This window comes from Zosterops lateralis (genome assembly GCF_965231275.1).
Source record: "Zosterops lateralis genome assembly, chromosome: 9".
Classification (NCBI taxonomy): Eukaryota; Metazoa; Chordata; class Aves; order Passeriformes; family Zosteropidae; genus Zosterops; species Zosterops lateralis.
Window position 1 is genome coordinate 19,808,717 of NC_139769.1, and position 18,484 is coordinate 19,827,200.

General features: G+C 35.2%; 1 protein-coding gene across 3 annotated transcripts in view; it reads right to left on the bottom strand.

Annotated features, from left to right (window-relative positions):
- COL11A1 (collagen type XI alpha 1 chain) overlaps positions 1 to 18,484 on the bottom strand; it is a 132,257-nt gene that overhangs the window by 94,377 nt on the left and 19,396 nt on the right. For all 3 annotated transcript variants that reach the window (XM_083867941.1, XM_083867942.1, XM_083867940.1), the window contains exons 3-5: positions 17,810 to 18,023; positions 15,235 to 15,397; positions 2,881 to 3,009 (exon numbers count right to left, since the gene is read on the bottom strand). In XM_083867941.1, the coding sequence (XP_083724067.1) occupies positions 2,881 to 3,009; positions 15,235 to 15,397; positions 17,810 to 18,023 (506 nt within the window). The remainder of the gene's footprint in view (positions 1 to 2,880; positions 3,010 to 15,234; positions 15,398 to 17,809; positions 18,024 to 18,484) is intronic.

Here is an 18,484-nt window from a genome sequence, read left to right on the forward strand (position 1 = left end):
CGTTGGCTTGAAGGTAGCTTGAGGTACACCATTTTGGTAATTTCCCTCCTAAAAATTTTAGTAGATATTTTCTCATCTGAAATTATCTATCTTTCTTCTTCCCCCACCCCATTCATCTGCAGCCAATATTTTCTTTTTGCCTGGATCTTTGCATACAGTAAGTGAGTTACACATGCATCTGAATTTTTAGTTCTTTATTTACAAACCAAGATATGCACTGTACTATTTTGGGGAAAACCCTTTCCCTTCTTTAACAACCAGAATATTTTGAGGCTAATGCCCAACAAATATTTTCAGCTTCTGCTGGTTTAATCCAGACTCTGAAGACATAATCCTGCCTAGCCTTTTGCCCAGTTTTCTCTCTTCCCTCTTCCTACCACAAGAGTTTGTGTGAAAACATTGAAGATCAAACCATGAAACCAATCAAGCTGAACAATAATCTTTCCATGTTGGCTTTCAGCATGATTAGTATCCCAGATGGGGACAATCTGCTGTAGATGAAAGGTTCTTCTGTTACCACATGCACACAGACTGTTATTGCAGTGTAAGTCTGAGTTCATCATGTTTGCCCTGCAGTTATTTCTTTGGTTTGTATGTGTGTAACGTTGCCTTTAGTTGTGTTACCATCACGGTTTACTGTCTGCAGTATCATTACTCTGACAAATTTTAATGCCATACATTTTACACACATTTCTACATTTCTAGCACAATTACTAAGAAACTCTACTAAAAATTTAATTCAGCGACAGCTAGTTGTTTACAGTAATTTCTGAAATAAGGCACCCAGATTTGAATCTCTTTGTTGGGTACTTTACCATACAATATCTTTTTTTTTAATTAAAATTTCATATGTTGACAAGAAACTTTGCAAAGGTCTAAGTCTATAAATTCTATCAGATATCACTAATCAAAGTTATAATCTGCTCAATACATGTAACGAAGCATTTTAAAACAATCATTTTCCTTATAGACTAGATGCAAATACATTTTTATTTTTTTAAAATCTTATTTAGTTTTGCAATTACAGTTTACAAAAATCAGCACTGCTATCTTCTATAACTTCTTTCAGTACTTAAATAAAGCTTGTTTATTTCCTTAAAGAAATTATCTGTGTGATTTGACAGGCTGCTTCTCAAAAGATAACAAAGTAGCCTGCCTGCACAAACTGGTTTTTTACTATTTAGCAAACAATTCTATAATTCTATAAATTCAGTCAGTCATTTATTCTATGGCATATTTATCATATTGGTAGCATTGCTAATGGGATTATTTTAGATCACTACTACACATTAAAGAGATCTATTGACTTCGCTGGGAACATTTATACAAAGTGACATATAAACTTAAGGAGCACAAGGAAATTATAGCTTAGAAAGCTAAACAAAATAATCAAATCACCACTCTCAGCAAAAAAAATTAAATAAATAGAAACCATAGTTCTCCATTTTATTAATCATTAAGTGCTTTTGAATTTATTTTCAAATTCATTTTAAAATGTCACATTACAAACTCAGATCTTTGATTTTACTTTTTTCTCTGTAGGCACTCCCACAAATTCTGTGTGTTACCAAGAGGGAAAAATAGGCCTTTGAAAAACATATTAAAATCCACTAAACCCAAGAGCAATCAAATAGCAGCAAGGCCCAGGAAAGTTTCCAAATTTTCTTTGAAACTTATTTATGGAAAAAAAAAATTAGTTCTTGCTATCTTTTTTTGTCTTTGCATAAATTACTAGAAATATGTTTCCAATCTGTTCTGGTTTGGAATATGGAGATCGAGATATGCAGGCACACAGACAGCAGGTCCTCTGGGATCCTCCTGAAAAGCCCAGACCCCACACACTGCAACGCAGTCTGAAGTCCTCTGCCTGTGTATAGGTGACTTGACACATCTTGAACTACACCTCAGATGGAATGGATGTGGGAGGGAATCCCTCTGAAAGAAATTCTGCACCCTATGGGCCTTTGTCTGTTGACATAATTTTCAGTCAGAATAAATAGTAACAACAAATAAAATTACCATGTGTTTAGGAAATGTTCACTCCCAAAACAGGCTCAAAGCAGACGAGAACAATTCAGCAAATTTTCAATGCTGATCTCTTGAGCAATCAGTAGTAATAACCAGTGAGATCACACATGGCGTGCACACTAGCTGTCCAGAGCCAAGTTCAATTATGACTTGTTACATTTTGGAAAAGTGTTTCCCTTTACACTGTTCTATGCAAGTACTTAAAATGTGTACAACAATACATAAAGTGCTCAGAGGTCAAATCTGAGGAACTATCTTGACCTGGGTGAATTACTCAGTTTGTGGCTGTGAGAACTGTCTACAGTGACTAATGGTTTCTCTAAATATCTTTCATGTTTCTGGGAAAAATTCCTACTCTGTTTTGTCCTTGTTGGTTTACCTCCTATGAGTGGAACTGGCTGAAATTCTTTTGTGTGCACATGTATTTGTGCACGCAGATCATTAAAACACAGGGCACTTTTAGCAGGAGAAGTTTACAATTGTGGGATCCTCAAAGCTCCCACATCTTTTAAATGTGGCTTTTGTTGATATCCAGCATCAGTAAAATTATAAACCTACACAGGAAGAATAAATATGCAGGAGTAGACAATTTCATACTGCTACAATTTTTTAAAAGAATTACAGTATAACTTCATTGAGAATTCTGGTTGTCCAAACACCATTAGGGTGATAGGTTCCTCCAAATGTTTGACATAAATGAGTGGACAGCTAGAATGAATGCATTCCTGCAACCTGATTTCTTCACCTCTAGAACAATGCATGCCATTTAGCTGGAAGTGTTCCTTGGGTAACTTTTCTCCATCACAACCACTAATGTGCAATAAATCCAGTAATACATGACTGATTACTCACCTCATCAACTCGAGGATCTTGAGCCTGAGCAGCATTGGGCACTGGGGAGTCACAGTCTGGGCTATAATGCTCACAATAGTCAAATGCAGCTCTGGGATCAGCTATAATCAACAGCTGCTGGATCTCACCCTGCAGAAAAACATATGCAGATTAAATAACAAAACCAAAGGTAGTCTACAGTTCATCAGGAATACAGAGTTCACATTCAGAAACAAAACCAGGCACGTAATACTTAGATATTTCCATCTGTGGTTAAAAATAACATATCCACCTAATTTCTGCTATTATGGAAAACAACTATTGTTCACATGGCAAAACCAATGCAAATTGATAGCGAATGGACTAGGAGCAAAATTCTGGTTTAAAATCATGTCTGGTTTTGAAAGGAGGGAGTGGGAGGGTATAAGTTCTGATCTGTGATTTTCATGCTGTTTGTTTACTTCTTCACTGGGAATCAGTATAATTACCTAAGATTTAATTCAGGGCACTTCCTACTATCAGCATGCAGCTCAGCATGCAAGTGATCAACAGTATAATTCTGAGTTTTGCATCACATATGCATTCTCAAAGAAGACAATAAAATAAACAAAATAAAATAAAATAAAATAAAATAAAATAAAATAAAATAGTCTGTACCAGAGACAGTTTAGTTGAATAAAATATAATTAAGTGAGCACTGTGTAAATACACACTGCAGAATGTACTGAAAAAAATGTAACTGCTAAAAAATGCTGGTTTTGCTTCTATTCCCATATATCATGCATAAAAACAACATCACAGAAAGAGACCCACTATTCTGGATAATAAAAATGGCTCTGCTGAGATCCCCTACAGAGACTTTGTATGTTTATCATTTTCCACAGAAAGCTGTCTGGTATCCAGCATATGTCTCAACATAGTGGTACTATTTAAGCAGCATTAGGTTAATTCCTGCCAACATTTCCACTATAAATTTTCTCATCCAGGACCTTCTTATGCTCATATAAAAATAAGTTTGTTGGAAATTGGCACACATTCTTGGTCAAAACCCATTAATTTCAATATCTCACTATTTCCCCATAGGGGGTGATTTTTAAGATTTATACACTTCTAACATGATTTTATTTTGTTTTTCCCAAAATAGGGGCAAATCATTATCTTTGTTAGTATACCTGTACCTGTTTTGTCTTAAAACACAAGATATCATAGCTGATGAAAACCTACAGGTGGGAAAGTTCACAAATCTCTCAATATTTCCAGAATCACTTTACATCTATTGTAACAGTAACCTTTAACAAATTAAGAAAACTGGAGAATATTTTAAAATAGAAAATAATAATTGCAGCATTCCTTCCTTTTAAATTGAAAAAACAGAGACACAAGCAAAACTTCCTCAAGCTGGAAAAAAACCAATCAAACAATAATCTTCAATTTTACTGGTTCTGCAACTTTTTAAACTATTTTTTCATAAAGTAGGAAACAGTTTCATAGCACATAATGGCTGTATGTTAAAAATCTGTGTTTTACAGTATTCTAAGTCCACTTCACTTTTACAGACTCATGTGTGTCTCAGATTAATTTAGATATAGAATATTTTTTTCTAGGCTTCCATAAATACTACAAATGCAGCAGTTTGTTTCTCTGTCAGCAGTTCTGGACTGTCTCCTTTATTTTCCTTAATTCACTAATGCTTCCTGATTTGGACATCTTACAAAACCTACTACATATACAGAAAAATATCCCCTTTGATTTCTTCCATGACTCCCTCAAGAGCTGGAGTGATTTGAGAGGTTTTATACAGTCACTGTCAGCCTACTGTCAGCCCACTGTCAGTCACTGTCAGGGCTACACATTCTCCATCTCCAGCAAAGTGTTTCCAAAATGCTCTGCCCTTTCTCTTTCACCAACCACATTAAAACCAAGTGAAGCAGAGGAAAAAATGAGAGAGCATAAGGAACTGTAAGACAAAAGAGGTAAGTGAACCTTTTGAGCAGCCTAGAGGTGGATGTGTAGAACCTCTGTCCTCACCCTGCTGAGCTCAAGGCATGGTCTTGCTCTTTGGCCCTGAGCATTCCTGGCTGTCTGAGGTGCCTGGACAGATCCCCGTGTCTGCAGAGTGCCAGCCAGCGGGAGCCGTGCCCAAACAGCTCCTGAAACTACTGTTTAGTCGGAGAGCCTACGAGAACACAAGCCCAGGAATACAGCCAGTACTCTGGAGCTTTGTGCTGGTCTTGGATGCCATGGAATTTTGGCACTGAGTTCTGTTGGATTGAGTGTTTGCAAGAAGCACTCGGTATGCTGTTACCACTTGGTGTAAATGCTCCTAAATTGGTTAAAGCTGTTCCTGATCCATTGACTGTATTTCTCAGCCCCGCCTGTCTGCCTGTCATGGCTCCACATAGATAGAGGCCCTCAGAAATCCTGCACAGAATACTTAAATTTTTACAGAATACATAAATTGCTACTGGCTATTCATGTGCAAGAAGTTTACTGAAGAACCAATAGATTTTACATTTGAAATTCCAAATGTTAATTTCCCTGTTTTTCCTTCAATATGTGCTATAAAAACATTTCCAGTAAGTTATTAATTTTCCTTTTCTATTTGTTGTTTTAATTTTCTGTCTTTGCTAATTAAATTGTTTCTCTGAGTATTTTATCCTGTTAAGTATTGGCTGTACTGTAAGAATACTCCAAGAGCTTTCCTTTCAGATCAGGTCAATCACATCAGCAAATGAAGTTCCACACGCATTACTGCAGATTTCATTATTGTGATTTAGTTACCATCCTAAGGTATTTGTTGGAAAAATCTACACTCTTTCTCTTTGAAAAGTTTTCACAGAATTGCTTCAGTCTTTACAAACACATTCTTTAATTTAACTGCTTCACTTTGTGAGACCAAAATAGAGTTTTATAAAGTTCCTTGCAAATAAACTACAAATAATCTGGTCATATTTCATGACCTGGAGACATAAATGGGGCATGTAAAGATCTATCTCCACAATGTCTGGAGAACATTGAATTATGAGTTATTAAGAATTCCAATAGCTGACCTGTAAAAAATACTGACATATCTAAACATATATGAATATGTCACATCATTTTTCTTATATGAAAATTTCAGGAAAAAAGGAAGTCTCATGGGCTAGAGTGATGAAATCAAGAGAAAGAGCAAAAATGGAGGAGGAGAAAGAAAAATAGATTAAAATGTACAAATACATTTTAGCATCCTTAAAGTACTCTGAAAAGTACATAGAGAAAAAAATAAAGTACAAAAGGCTACTGTCTATAGACTAGTTCTTCCTTCTCTATGAACATTTCAACACATCTGTTGGCAAAGACTGCTCAGGCAATTTCAAAGTTGGAAGTGGTATCTAGCATGTTATAGAAGTAAAGCTTTTCGTGCGTCTACTGAGCCAGTTGTCCACCATGCTTTGGTGACAGAGGAGAGTGGAACAACAGCAGAAGGCAGACAGAGAATGTGAGGTGAGCTATCAGGCAGACATACACAGCCACTTTTCCATATTAATCCTCATAACAAAGTGCAGGCTGAACTTGCCCCAAAAAGTTCTAAAAGCCTAGTTCACCTTTGAGAATCATAACCTTTTTTTTTTTTTTTATCCTGGACGACATCTAAAACAATGTACTTTAAACAGTAGTTTGTCAGATATTTAATGTAACTAGCTAATTAGGGATAAGAAAGATGGGAGCTACATCTCAGTTGCCCAGAGGTAGTGAGAACATCCAGCAAGGTATTCTATATAACATTAACCATACAACTACTTTGGAAGTAAAATGGACCAATTTTAAATCATAGTATTTAGTTTGGATCCTAAATTCTTTATAGAAAAAGGCGCTAAGTTGTTTTCAAAGTTGACACATAACTCACAAAGGCAACACACAGTTCAATAATTCATTGCAATATGGAATAAAAATAGTTAAAGTCTATGAACATTTTCATTCCTCTCTACTTCAGGGATATGCTCATAATTAAAATCAGAGACTTTTGAAACAGTCTTGTGATTATATGATAAAAGCTGTCTGAGAATCATAAAATATCTTGTCCACCAATTTTCCTAGTGCAAAAACATGGTACAGAAGGATTCCTTCTAAGAGGTACTCCAGAAAATAAGTTATTCTTTGAAGAATTCTCCAAGAGTACTAAAAGGAGTTGTTTTGATTGAGGAGCTATTCACTTCTTTGTTGCATGCCAGAGCAAATGTGGAGAACCAGGCTAGAAAGCTAGAAGGAGCATTCATACATTACTCACATCAGATGTTCTACTACAAGGAACAACCCAGCTAAGAATGAGAAGTGTGTGCTAAATGCACTCATTGAAAATTCCTCTGTGAATCTCACAGACATTCCACAGTGCCTTCCTGGAATAAGAAAATTTATGTGCATGTACACTTCCATGACTTGCTGAAAAACTCAAAGCAGTAATGCACAAGGTGGGGCATCTGCACTGGAAAAATAGCTTTGATGTGAAAATAAGTGCTACACTAGAAAAATGCAGCATTGAATAACAAACAAAGGAAATGGAGATCAAATTTGCAGGAAAGCAGTAAACTAACAAGTTCTCTTTCCAATTTTGGCAACATCTTCATGTGATTATTGCTTTAGCTAGCCTCATGGTAATAATTGCTACACGTGCTTCCAAATTTTTGGAGTCTTAGATTCCACAGCAAAAATGGGAACAAAGAAAATTTCCAGTTAGATATGGTGTCAGATTTTCTCAATTATTTAAATCATCAAAGGCATGACTAGTAAGGAAGTAATTATTTTATTGTTATATCAGTAAATGCTAATGGCTGCTTATTACCTTAATTGACTTCATAAAAAGTTTTAGATCTTCTTGAAACATTCTCTTCCCCCTAACTAGGTAATCTTACTAATGCTTTATAAATATGATGCACTGGAGAATTACAACCATAAAGTAGTCCATTTATAGTCTATTTATTATCTAAAAGTTCCTATAATTGAAAAAAGATACCTCTACTATCAATGGCCAAATTGTTAAAAAGGCAAAAGTTTAAATTCATAGAAGGCTGTAAGGGCACTGTATGAAGAAATCAGTGCAGAAATTAAGGTTTTCTTCCAGTGTGTAAAATTTTAATGGTCTGGTTTTTCTCTAGTTCTACAAGAAACTCAAACAGTTCAGAGGCAGATTTTGGAGATATCGCTTTTACAAGAATCCTAATAAAGCAATAACCCTGCCAGATGAAAACTATTCTGTCCACAGAATACCAGGTAAGCATTACTTCAGAAGGTCTGCAGGAAAAAAACCCACAAACAAACAAACAAACAAACAAACAAACAAACAACCCCCAGCAATTACTTAAATGACTAATTTATATATTAGAAGTTCAAAAATACTTCTTACAACTAGAGTGTGAGGGTTAGAATTAGAAAAATATATCTTTCTGATTCACACTGGATACAATTAGTACCTCTTATGTGCTTATAAGAATAATTAGATTTTAAAGATGTTTACATAAATAATAATGAAAGCAGAACAAAAGCAGTGCTAGTTACTAAACTCAGAAGAACAAAATCAGTATTTCATTTTAATATGATGGCTAAAACCTAAAAATTACAAAGTTAATTTTTTAGTAGATCAGCAGAAATCAGCACAAATACCCTAACCTGGGTATTTGTGGCAACTTTCTCTAATTAGTTATGTGACAGTTACAGCTATAGACTCCAAAGAACAAAAGTCTAGACAGCATGGATATTATTACCATAGAATTTACAAAAACCTGCTGCAGAATTCATTTAATCTTGCTGCAAAGATTTGAGGGATTGAGGAATTCCAGGAGCTTTTAATATAATATTCCATAACCCAGGTCCATTGCATAATATAGCTGGAGAAAGATATTTAGAGCCTGCCAAACTGAAGCACTGTAAAAGCAATAAATTGTGAAAGCAGAATACTGTACAGGTCAAAGTTTCCACAGAAATCAATGTCTTCTTCATTCTTTGAATACCATGCTTATAGAAGGATAAGTTCAGCTTGGTTAAGAAATAGGTTGATATGCCAATTTTAATTTTTGACCTTCAAAACACAGCTGTTCACAAAGTCAACTGCAATTCTTGGCTGAGAGATTAGATTTTACTACAATGCCTGTGCAACAGCAAGTGTACATAAACACAGGCACGCACGTGTGCCCAAGGACATCCTATTTTCTAGATAAAAGATCTACAAATCTTTCACATTTTCATGTATCTTTGAAATCTTATTTACATCTGTTGTTTAAAACTGAAATGTATTAGACATAATAATAAATGAGGAGATGATAAAACCTATCTGCTAAATCTTTTGACGCTGATGCAACATGCAGCATTCTTTGATGCCAGGTTGTTAATTTTAAATGTAATTACCAACAGTTTAGTTAAGTGACCATTCCTTTGTTTCTTGGGAACAATCCTTGAAAATGAACTTGAATTCCAATGAATTACCAGAACTTTGCCTTCTTCTTTTCTCCCCCTCCTACTTCCAAAAGTAAGAAGGGGAAACTGGATTTACCTTTGTTCATTGAACATAAGTTTGGTAATACTATAAAAAATTAATAAACACCTGATGACCAATCTTTGAGATAAAAAAAGAATAATGTAAAAAACCCCAAGCCAAATAGAAAGCTTTTGTGAGAAATACTGGTTTTTTATAAGGTGCCTCTGAAATGAAAAAATTGTCAGCTTTGCTTTACTGTTTTTTTGGTGCTGGTTTTCTTTTCACTTCTCAGTGCTCAAGTAGGCCACTTTCTCTGGTGTTGATACCTAAAAGGCTGATTCTAAGTATTTTTTGCCTGGAATGTTAAACAGTTATTTTTAGTCTGACAGTCAGTGGGTCAGCAGCAATTACTACATTACTAGAGTGGGAATAATTTTGGCAGTGTCTCTTTTTAGCTGGTGCTGCGGTGTGAAGCAGAGGATACTGAGGACATCTCTCACACTCCCTGCTGGGGGGCTAACTGGGCTGGCTACTCTGTTCTGCTTTAGCTGTACAGCAAATCTGAGCAGTCAATAAAGTTCTACTCATTCTGCTCAAGTCTGCACTTGCCCACTGGGGCTTCCCATGCACACAGATATGTGAGGGAGAGGTCCTCAACTGCAGGCTAACCCACACTGCTGCCAGGGCACTCAGTCTGTCTCCAGCTGCTCACTCAGTTATTCCTATTCCTTTAAATAGGAATCCCCTGCTGTACACAAGTGATTTATTGCTTTTTTTACATGAGAACAGATTAATGCCTAGTATCAAAACCTATACTCTTTATTAACAAGTATTACTGCAGGGATTTAATCTATAAACTGTGCTGTGAAAGCTTTCATTGGCTTTCAATGAGACTCTCATACACCAGGTTTTGTCTTGTTATATTCATTTACAGCAAAGTGCCTAAAAAATGGTATTGGTCTGATGTGTGGAGCTTTGAAGGAAAAAAGGTGTCTCTAGGGAAATATCTTCATAACGACTCTGTTAGGTAGTAAGTTATTATAAAATACTTATAAAAAACCTGTATTGTTCACACCAATAGTATTAAATGAGGAGTGACAAATCCTTAAAGCTGGCAAAGAATAAAAAGATCCCTATTATTTATAAAACATTTAAGCTACAAACATATTTCAATGGATGCAATTCAAAATTCCTTTACTAGGTGCCATGAACCAGCATCTCACTCCTTTTTTTTTTTTTCTTTTTTTTTTTTTTTGGTTTGCATTTTGAGAGTTCTCTTCTTTACAGCAAGCACTTACAAACCAGCTGTTCTTGTAATATGTATTTGAAAACACAGACGATATTAATTTCAAAAGACACATTAAAAAGTTTGAGGAATGTTGTGACAGTCTTTCAAAAACAAGCATTTACAAATTAGTCCCACTGATATCAAAAGATTCACTTCAGTGAGCAAGGGCTTAGCAGTGTAAATGAAGGTCTCATAATTTGGCAGTTAATAATAATACAGTTTCTAGACAGCATAATTTTATTATTTTAAGACGCATTCATGGTTTATAATTTGCTTCTCATCATTTGTATGCACCTGGTGCTTAGTGCTTGCTGAATTCAGTATCTTGTTTTTAACATCATATTGATTTCCATATTAAAAAGCACAATGTCATAAAATCTCAGGTTAGCACTTATATTCAGGAATAAGCAGCAGGCAACTCCAAATTGGAATTTTCTCATATAAAACACATAACTGCCTGCTAGATTTAGAAAACACCTTAGATAATTTTTTCTTGCTTTTACAGCTAAACAAGAATCTTTCTGACAGCACCACCAAAAAAAATGCCTCTTAGCTTTAGCACCCAGAATGCTTACTTATTCAGAAATTATTGATCATCATAGGAAAGTTATGTCATGAGGTTGTGTCACACCAATTAAAATGTATGCACTTAAAATTGGCTAGTGTGCTATAACATATTCTTGTGTTAGTAACAGTCATGCTGCCAGAATCAGAACAAAGATAGGACAACTGCCTAGAAAACAGAGATTAACATTAAGAACAAAAATGAAATTAAATTAAATGGTCAAGAATTTAATTTAGTTAAATCTTGTATTACAAACTTAATATAACACCATTAGAAAAAAAGAAGAATATTTGAGCCACTGGGTCGTAACACTGTTTTAAAGTAAGTGTGAAACATTCCTCACAGGAATAATATTTATACTGAAGCTTCTAAATGAATAATTCATGCAAATATGTTAGAGCAATATGACTGAAAGAGTAATTCCTTTTTCAAAAGATACAATCAAGTTGTGAGGAGGTCAGAATAATGTAATGTAATATTACCTGTTTCAGACTCATTTGTGTGCACCTGATTTCAGTGGCAGTGAGTTACCTTAGAGATGCAACAGGCTTTGGTGCAGTTATGTTCTGCTGCACACATTGGTTCAAGACCAAAAAGAAACAGTATCATCTTCAATTAGTAGGTCACTGAAGTCCAAGAGTTCATTATATGTATCTACAGGTTATTATTATTATTTTCACATTTTAAATTTCCATTCAGTTTGAGGAGACTGAAGAGTGCTCCACTGCTCCTATGACCAAATCATTGGCTTATTATGAGTAAAAATATCATTATTATCCAAGATAAGATGACCTCTGTGATGCATGGATACAATATTAATCCTTCTGACACGCTGAGTAAAAGATAATTGTTTCCTACATTTAAGCTAACAAAGGCTGTGTCATATAAGTCTGTAGTAACAGTTTCAAGTCTTAAACAGTTAAATCTAATGTCATGACTAGATAACTTCTGGAATTTCCTGTACACAGAATAAGACACATTGTGTTATGTGTATCTTCAGTGACTATTGTGGTCTCAAGCTATAGCAGGGTTCATAACACAGAAATACTAACAAGGATACCTGTGAAATCACCAAATGTCACTCTGAGCTGCCACGAATGTGAAAAACAGAACATTTAACACACAACCACAACACTTGCAAGCAGAGATAGATTTCAGGAAACAGTGCTAAAATTTAGAAATTGTAGCAGCAGTAACTAAGGGATGGATAAATTCTTGTTAATAAAACAAAAATAATGCTCTTTAGAGAGTAGAAAAACAGTAGACAAACTCAACGTGAACTAGATTATGTTTTGTTTGGCCAGGCTCGGAACAGAGTTCACTTGGCTTGTTCACCCTAGAGAAGAGGAGACAGAGGTGAGACTTCATTGCAGTCTGAAACTTCCTCAAGAGGGGAAGAGGAGGGACAGACACCAATCTCTGTGATGACCAGCGACAGGACCCAAGGGAAAGGCATGGAGCTGTGCCAGGGAAGGTTTAGGTTGGATATCAGGAAATATCCGAGGATATCAGAGGGTGTTTGGGCACTGGAACAGCTCTCCAGGGCAGTGGTCACAGCACCAGCCTGACAGAGTTCAAGAAGAATTTGGACAATGCCCTCCAGCACATGGTGGGACTCTTGAGGACTTCTGTGCAGGGCCAGGAGTTGGACTCCATGATCCTCGTGGGTCCCTTCACATTCAGGATATTCTATGATTTTATGATCCATTAAATTGTATATGGCCCAGTATTTTGTTTACACTTTGAGGTATATTCCAATTTCAGCATGCACATTTTTACCTACAGATTCAGATAATTGAACATAGATATAAATTATGCCATGTGGCTTTACAGTAACAAAGAAAGCAGAAACCCATCCCAAAAGGATTGAAATCTAATTTAAGTAAGACTTGAGACTAAACCTAAACCCCCATCAGTTTCAAAGACAGCCTTACAAGACAGTAAGGCAGATTTCTCTGAACGAAAAAAGAGAAGAGAGGTCCACTCAGTTGAATAAGAAAATCTAATCACTGAAGAAATTCAGAAATGTATAGTGAGGCTAAAAAAGGTAGAAATGTTGCTCTTCTCAGTACTGAATCTTAAGATTCAGCCTCTAAAGTGACCTTACAGACAGCTGCACAATTTCTTTTGTGAGTCCAAAGCCTCCTTCTTAGTGGGTCTCAGCTGGAAGTGAAGCACTGACTTGCCATGTCAGTGTCCCAGATTTTGGAAAAAAAATCTGGCAGAGAACCATCTACTACTTCTTTCCTTTTCCCTCCTTCCACAAGTGACAACACCCTCAGAGAAAAGTAATTTTAATTCATTCTAGCAAATTCTTAAAAGTTATACCCTTGTGTCCATTTTGACTTCACACAAGTTTGACTTCAAGAAAAATGCAGGGTTATTTTTGAGTTTCTTCAATTAATTTGGTAATTCTGATTTAAGTACTAATTTCAATTTGCTAAATTATATATTCATCCGACTTTACCAGCTTTATCGACTCTTTCAACAGCTGCTTACCAAAAGATAATTGCGCTCTATCACATCTCTTCCCATCTTTTAGGTAAATGATAAATATCTCTCTTTATGCACATATAATAAAAAATTATTTCCAAACAGGCATGAATGATCATTTCAGCACCTCTGAAACTTCACACATATCTTTGTTTAGCGATTGCACTGAGTTAAACAAACCAAACATTGATGTTTAGCTATTGTGCATTTCCCTGCTTGACAACTTTTAAAATGGTTACAAACTTCGCAAGAACAAGACAGACCCTGCTGCTTTAGCTTCTATTATAACCTAAAATCACACAGAAAACACTAAAAAATAAATTAGTTTATCTAATTTTATTTTTTCTCTAAATCCCTTTTTATTATGCATATTCACACTGCACACATTTTTGACAGTTTATTGTCAAACACAAACATTGGGGAAGCCATTTTCTCCCCTAAGAAAGAAATATAAAAGAAAACTTAAAGTAATTATCCCATGAGGAGACCAAAAAATCCTTGTCACAACGCAGACTGAAACAACTGCGGAATTAATCTTCAAACAGAAAATGTTCCTCAGATGTGCAGTGTATCGGGGACTACAGGTGAACTAGGCTGCAAATACTAAACATATTGTACTGGTTGATCCACTAAATCACCCCAGAAATTTTCATATTCAAAAGGCCCACAATTCATCACGTCCAAGGAAAACAAAGATAACAATGCCACAAACTCAAAATTCCTACTTCCCCTCTTGATACCTACGTGGCTTCTCAAGTGTCTGTTCTGCTTAAAGCTAAGACTAAAACTATGGGCATTAATAGAGCACAGATGTTCTGTAGATGAAATAACTACCAATCTTTAATTTCTTATTTTTCATTCTTAATTTAAATTCTTCAATTTTAACCATATGTATATGTATATGTATACGTATACTATACATATACATATAGAAGAAACTCAAAAGTGTAGATCTAAGAAGCTTCATAATTAGTCTGTAAAAATAATTATTGACATAAGCATTCTACCCAGAAAGGCCTCATGATTGGCATTTACTTACTTTCTTCAAGGCATTTTACCCTTCCTATATGTACTTCTTGGCCAGTAAATGATGGAAACATATATGTCCCTATTGCCAAAGTATGTTCCATTTACTGGAAAGAGTAATAAGTAGGATAAACACTATAACAGATTCATATTACACAGAAAACTTTCCAGGTCCTTCTGCCCTGGTCTAAAATACTGTCAGCACACACATATATCTGCAAATGTTTAAGAGACACAGAAAGACAATGATTTAGTATCATACTACACAAATTTTCCTGATTAATTCTTCCAAATATCTCAGGTATCTCAATATTAGGCAGAAAGACAAAAAAAGCAACTCCCTTCCAGATACAACAAAAAGGACAGGAAAATGCACCAAATCTTCCAACAGTACTCTTTCCCCTTTCTCTTTTATTTCAGCCTATCCTAACATGCTCTAGAAAAAAAGTTTTTACATTATCCCAGCATTTGACCTAAAATATTATTCTAGTTTGCATTAAGCATCTCACTCAATACAAAATAACTCAATTCCATTTGTCCATAATTGATTTGTACCTCAAAAACTTCTTCATCCAGAATTCTGGTTCCAAAGACAGTGATGCCATTGGTGTCCACAACTGTTTTGTCACTTCTGTCAAGTGGTTTTGTAGTTTTTTTGTTACAGTCAACAATCATTGTAACACTCTTTTTCTCCACACTGATAGCTACTCGATGCCACCTATTAAAAAGACCCAAAATAATTTGATTGTAATTTATGTTTTTAAAACTTGGCCATTGTGTCCTTATCAAATCAGTTTATAGGAACATGGTGCACCAATTAATTCACAGATAAAATTTAAAATGTCTCCTTTTATTTCTTTCTTTTATACATACACAAGTGTATAAAGTATTTTGACTATTTGCTGTATACATTCTGTCCCCCAAAGGAGTCTGATCTGCAGCTCGTTGTGAACACCCTCAGAAAGCTGAAGCTCAAGCTGACCTTCTCTGCAGCTTTAACCAGAGAACATTACCAAACTCAAACTAGAAGCCAGTGCACAGTTTATACTCTAATAGACTGAAAGATCTGATAGCAGATTATTTTTTACAAATATGTTTGATTTTCCAAATTACTTGTGCAAATATAGTTAACCTGGCAGGTTATTATTTATTATTTACAATTTACTATTTTTATGTGTGATCAGCCACCAAAATTTTACTATGCTCTTTTGCATATTTGAAGGTATCCCATAGATATTTTTCAAATACATACAACAGTCCCAGCTTAGACACTTTTCCAGATAAATATATATTTACAAATACTTGGCATTACTCCTGCAACAATAGCCTTGCCTACATAATATTCACCAAAAAGTGAATTAAGTGATTCAGAGTACTGACAAGTGAGTTTATTTTACAGACATTTGAGAATAAAGCTTTGTATGTTTTGCCCAACTCTACTATGTTCTTTATGAATAATCATGACAGGCTACATTAATTTTGTGAGCCTCTCTGCTATGACAAATGTTTAAGAATAAAAGCAGACCGCTCTGTAATCCAGCATGGAGCAAAAGGTTAAAGAATCTTTGATACACCAGGGCAAAAAATATAAAATATGTCATGCTAGTGACTGGTAAGAGGAAGGCTGGAATCAAATTATTTTAGTTGGCATTTGTGGCATTAGGGTTGCCTTAATCAGAGAGAAAGCTTAGATCATTGTTACAAAGAGTGTCTGTGTATCAAAAGGAACACCTTGAAGCTAATGGAATCTGACTGCTAAACAGTATCACTGAGCCAGAACTATAATTCCATGTTTTCTCTGGAATGCTGTTAAACACTATCATTATAAAAGCAAACTGGCCATGCATCCTCAGGCACATTGGACTGTTCACACTTTTTAAATATATCTCAGTTTGAGATGAAGATTGTTGTCCTAGATCCTTCATAAAATAGCTGAGTCAGAAGAAAATTGTTGGCTTATCTTTTGTAAGTGTGTAGAAGCTGAAAGCATGAAATCACAGCTCACTGTGCCTAGGACTGACTCCAGTTGATTTAGAATTTGCATGGCCTCACTGTAGGATAGTGTACCAAATCAAGATCATTTTTATTTCTTCATTTTTGCAAGTTTATTAATAATTTGGATGAAATTTTATGTCAAAGCTTTGTTATTTAGCAGAAATCCATTTTAAAAAATCTGCATTGTTTTTTATCACTCCTTCTGCTAGAGAAGTGAATCAAGTCTAGGTTTCATCATATAATTTCATTGTCTGGTAACACTTGGCCAAACAGACAATTACTTTTTTCCTTTTTTTTCTTCTTTATTGCTTTATAAACATATTTCATTATAGTTCAATTTTTGCCCTTCCTCACTGAGTTGTTTTCTTTTGCTTTAGTAAAATTTATTATTGTGTATCTCTGAAGATTGTGGCTGCTCTTCTTGGACTGTAGCACAGCAAATAAAAGCCTTTGAAAGAATTAATGTCCTTTTACAAGAAAGACATTCACAGAGAATGATTGCTTGTCTACAAAGCTACAAAAAACTAACTGTGTTACTAATCCAATGGGTGTTTGAGATTAATTCCTTTATTGGGGGTGCAGTATAAACCCTTGCAGCACTTGGGATTAATTGTTCAGCTTATTCTTTCCTGATTTCCATATACATAGGATTTCCTTATACATAGATATCACAAACTATTTTATTTATCTGCTGGTTTGGCTCAAGATAGAAGAAATACTACTCTGTCTTGTCAGCTTGTCTTCATGCTGCCTACCACCTTCAGATGGACCAGACATTTCTTTTAATGAGATTATTCCTTGAGACTTTTTGAAAACAGCTTCTCTGTATATTGCACAGGAAGAATCTTCATAGATGAAGTTTGGGTCGGATTAACTTATATGACTATTTCCTCACCCTTGATTTACAAAAATGGCTGATAAGAAAGGTGGTTTGTTTCATTTTTAGCTGTATGCGCTACTTGGAGCTGGAATTGTATTCTGCTGCAAAGCTTCTCTAATTTTGTACTATACCAGACCAACTAGCTAGAAACTATGTTACTGACTTATTGAAAGATTTAAGGAAACTGCTTGTAAATAGATAATCACACACACAGTGGTCTGAAATACATTTTCCATTTTAAAATTTTACACTTACTTGCCATCAGCGATGTTGACTGTTCTGAAAAGAGGATAGTCTTCTGGGGCAGGTTTTCCATTTTGGTCTTCAAACAGGAAGACAGGGGATCTACCAACTTCAACACCTACTTGCTGAATTCCTTGTTCATTGTAGATAGACAAAAGGAAAGACTGAATACCCTTTTTAGGTTTTACTGTCATTAATATTGAAAAATCTTCTGGAAAACCTCCACCTGTAAATAAAGTGATATATATAGTTATAAATTCAGAAAAGATGAAACCATTTTTACTTTTTTTATATAAGCACATAGGATCTAGCACACAAACTGCAGGGCTTTCTAATTCTCAAAAATGAGTACATAAAAAACTATATTAGGAATACTTTCTATGTCTTTTTTTTTTTTTTTTTTTTTTTTCTTTCTGGTCTCACTTTAATTCCTGAAAGTTATACCTTAATGGTTCTTAAAAACATAACTTGTAAATCATACAATCATGGAATGGTTTGGATTGAAAGGGACCTTAAAACTCATCTCTTGCCACCTCCTGCCATGGTGGGGATGCCACACTAGACCAGTTGCTCAGGGCCCCATCCAAGCTGGCCTTGAACACTTTCAGGTTTTATCCACAGCTTCTGTGGGCAACCTGTTTCAGTGCCTGACCACCCTCTGAGTGAAGATTTTTTTCATAACCTCCA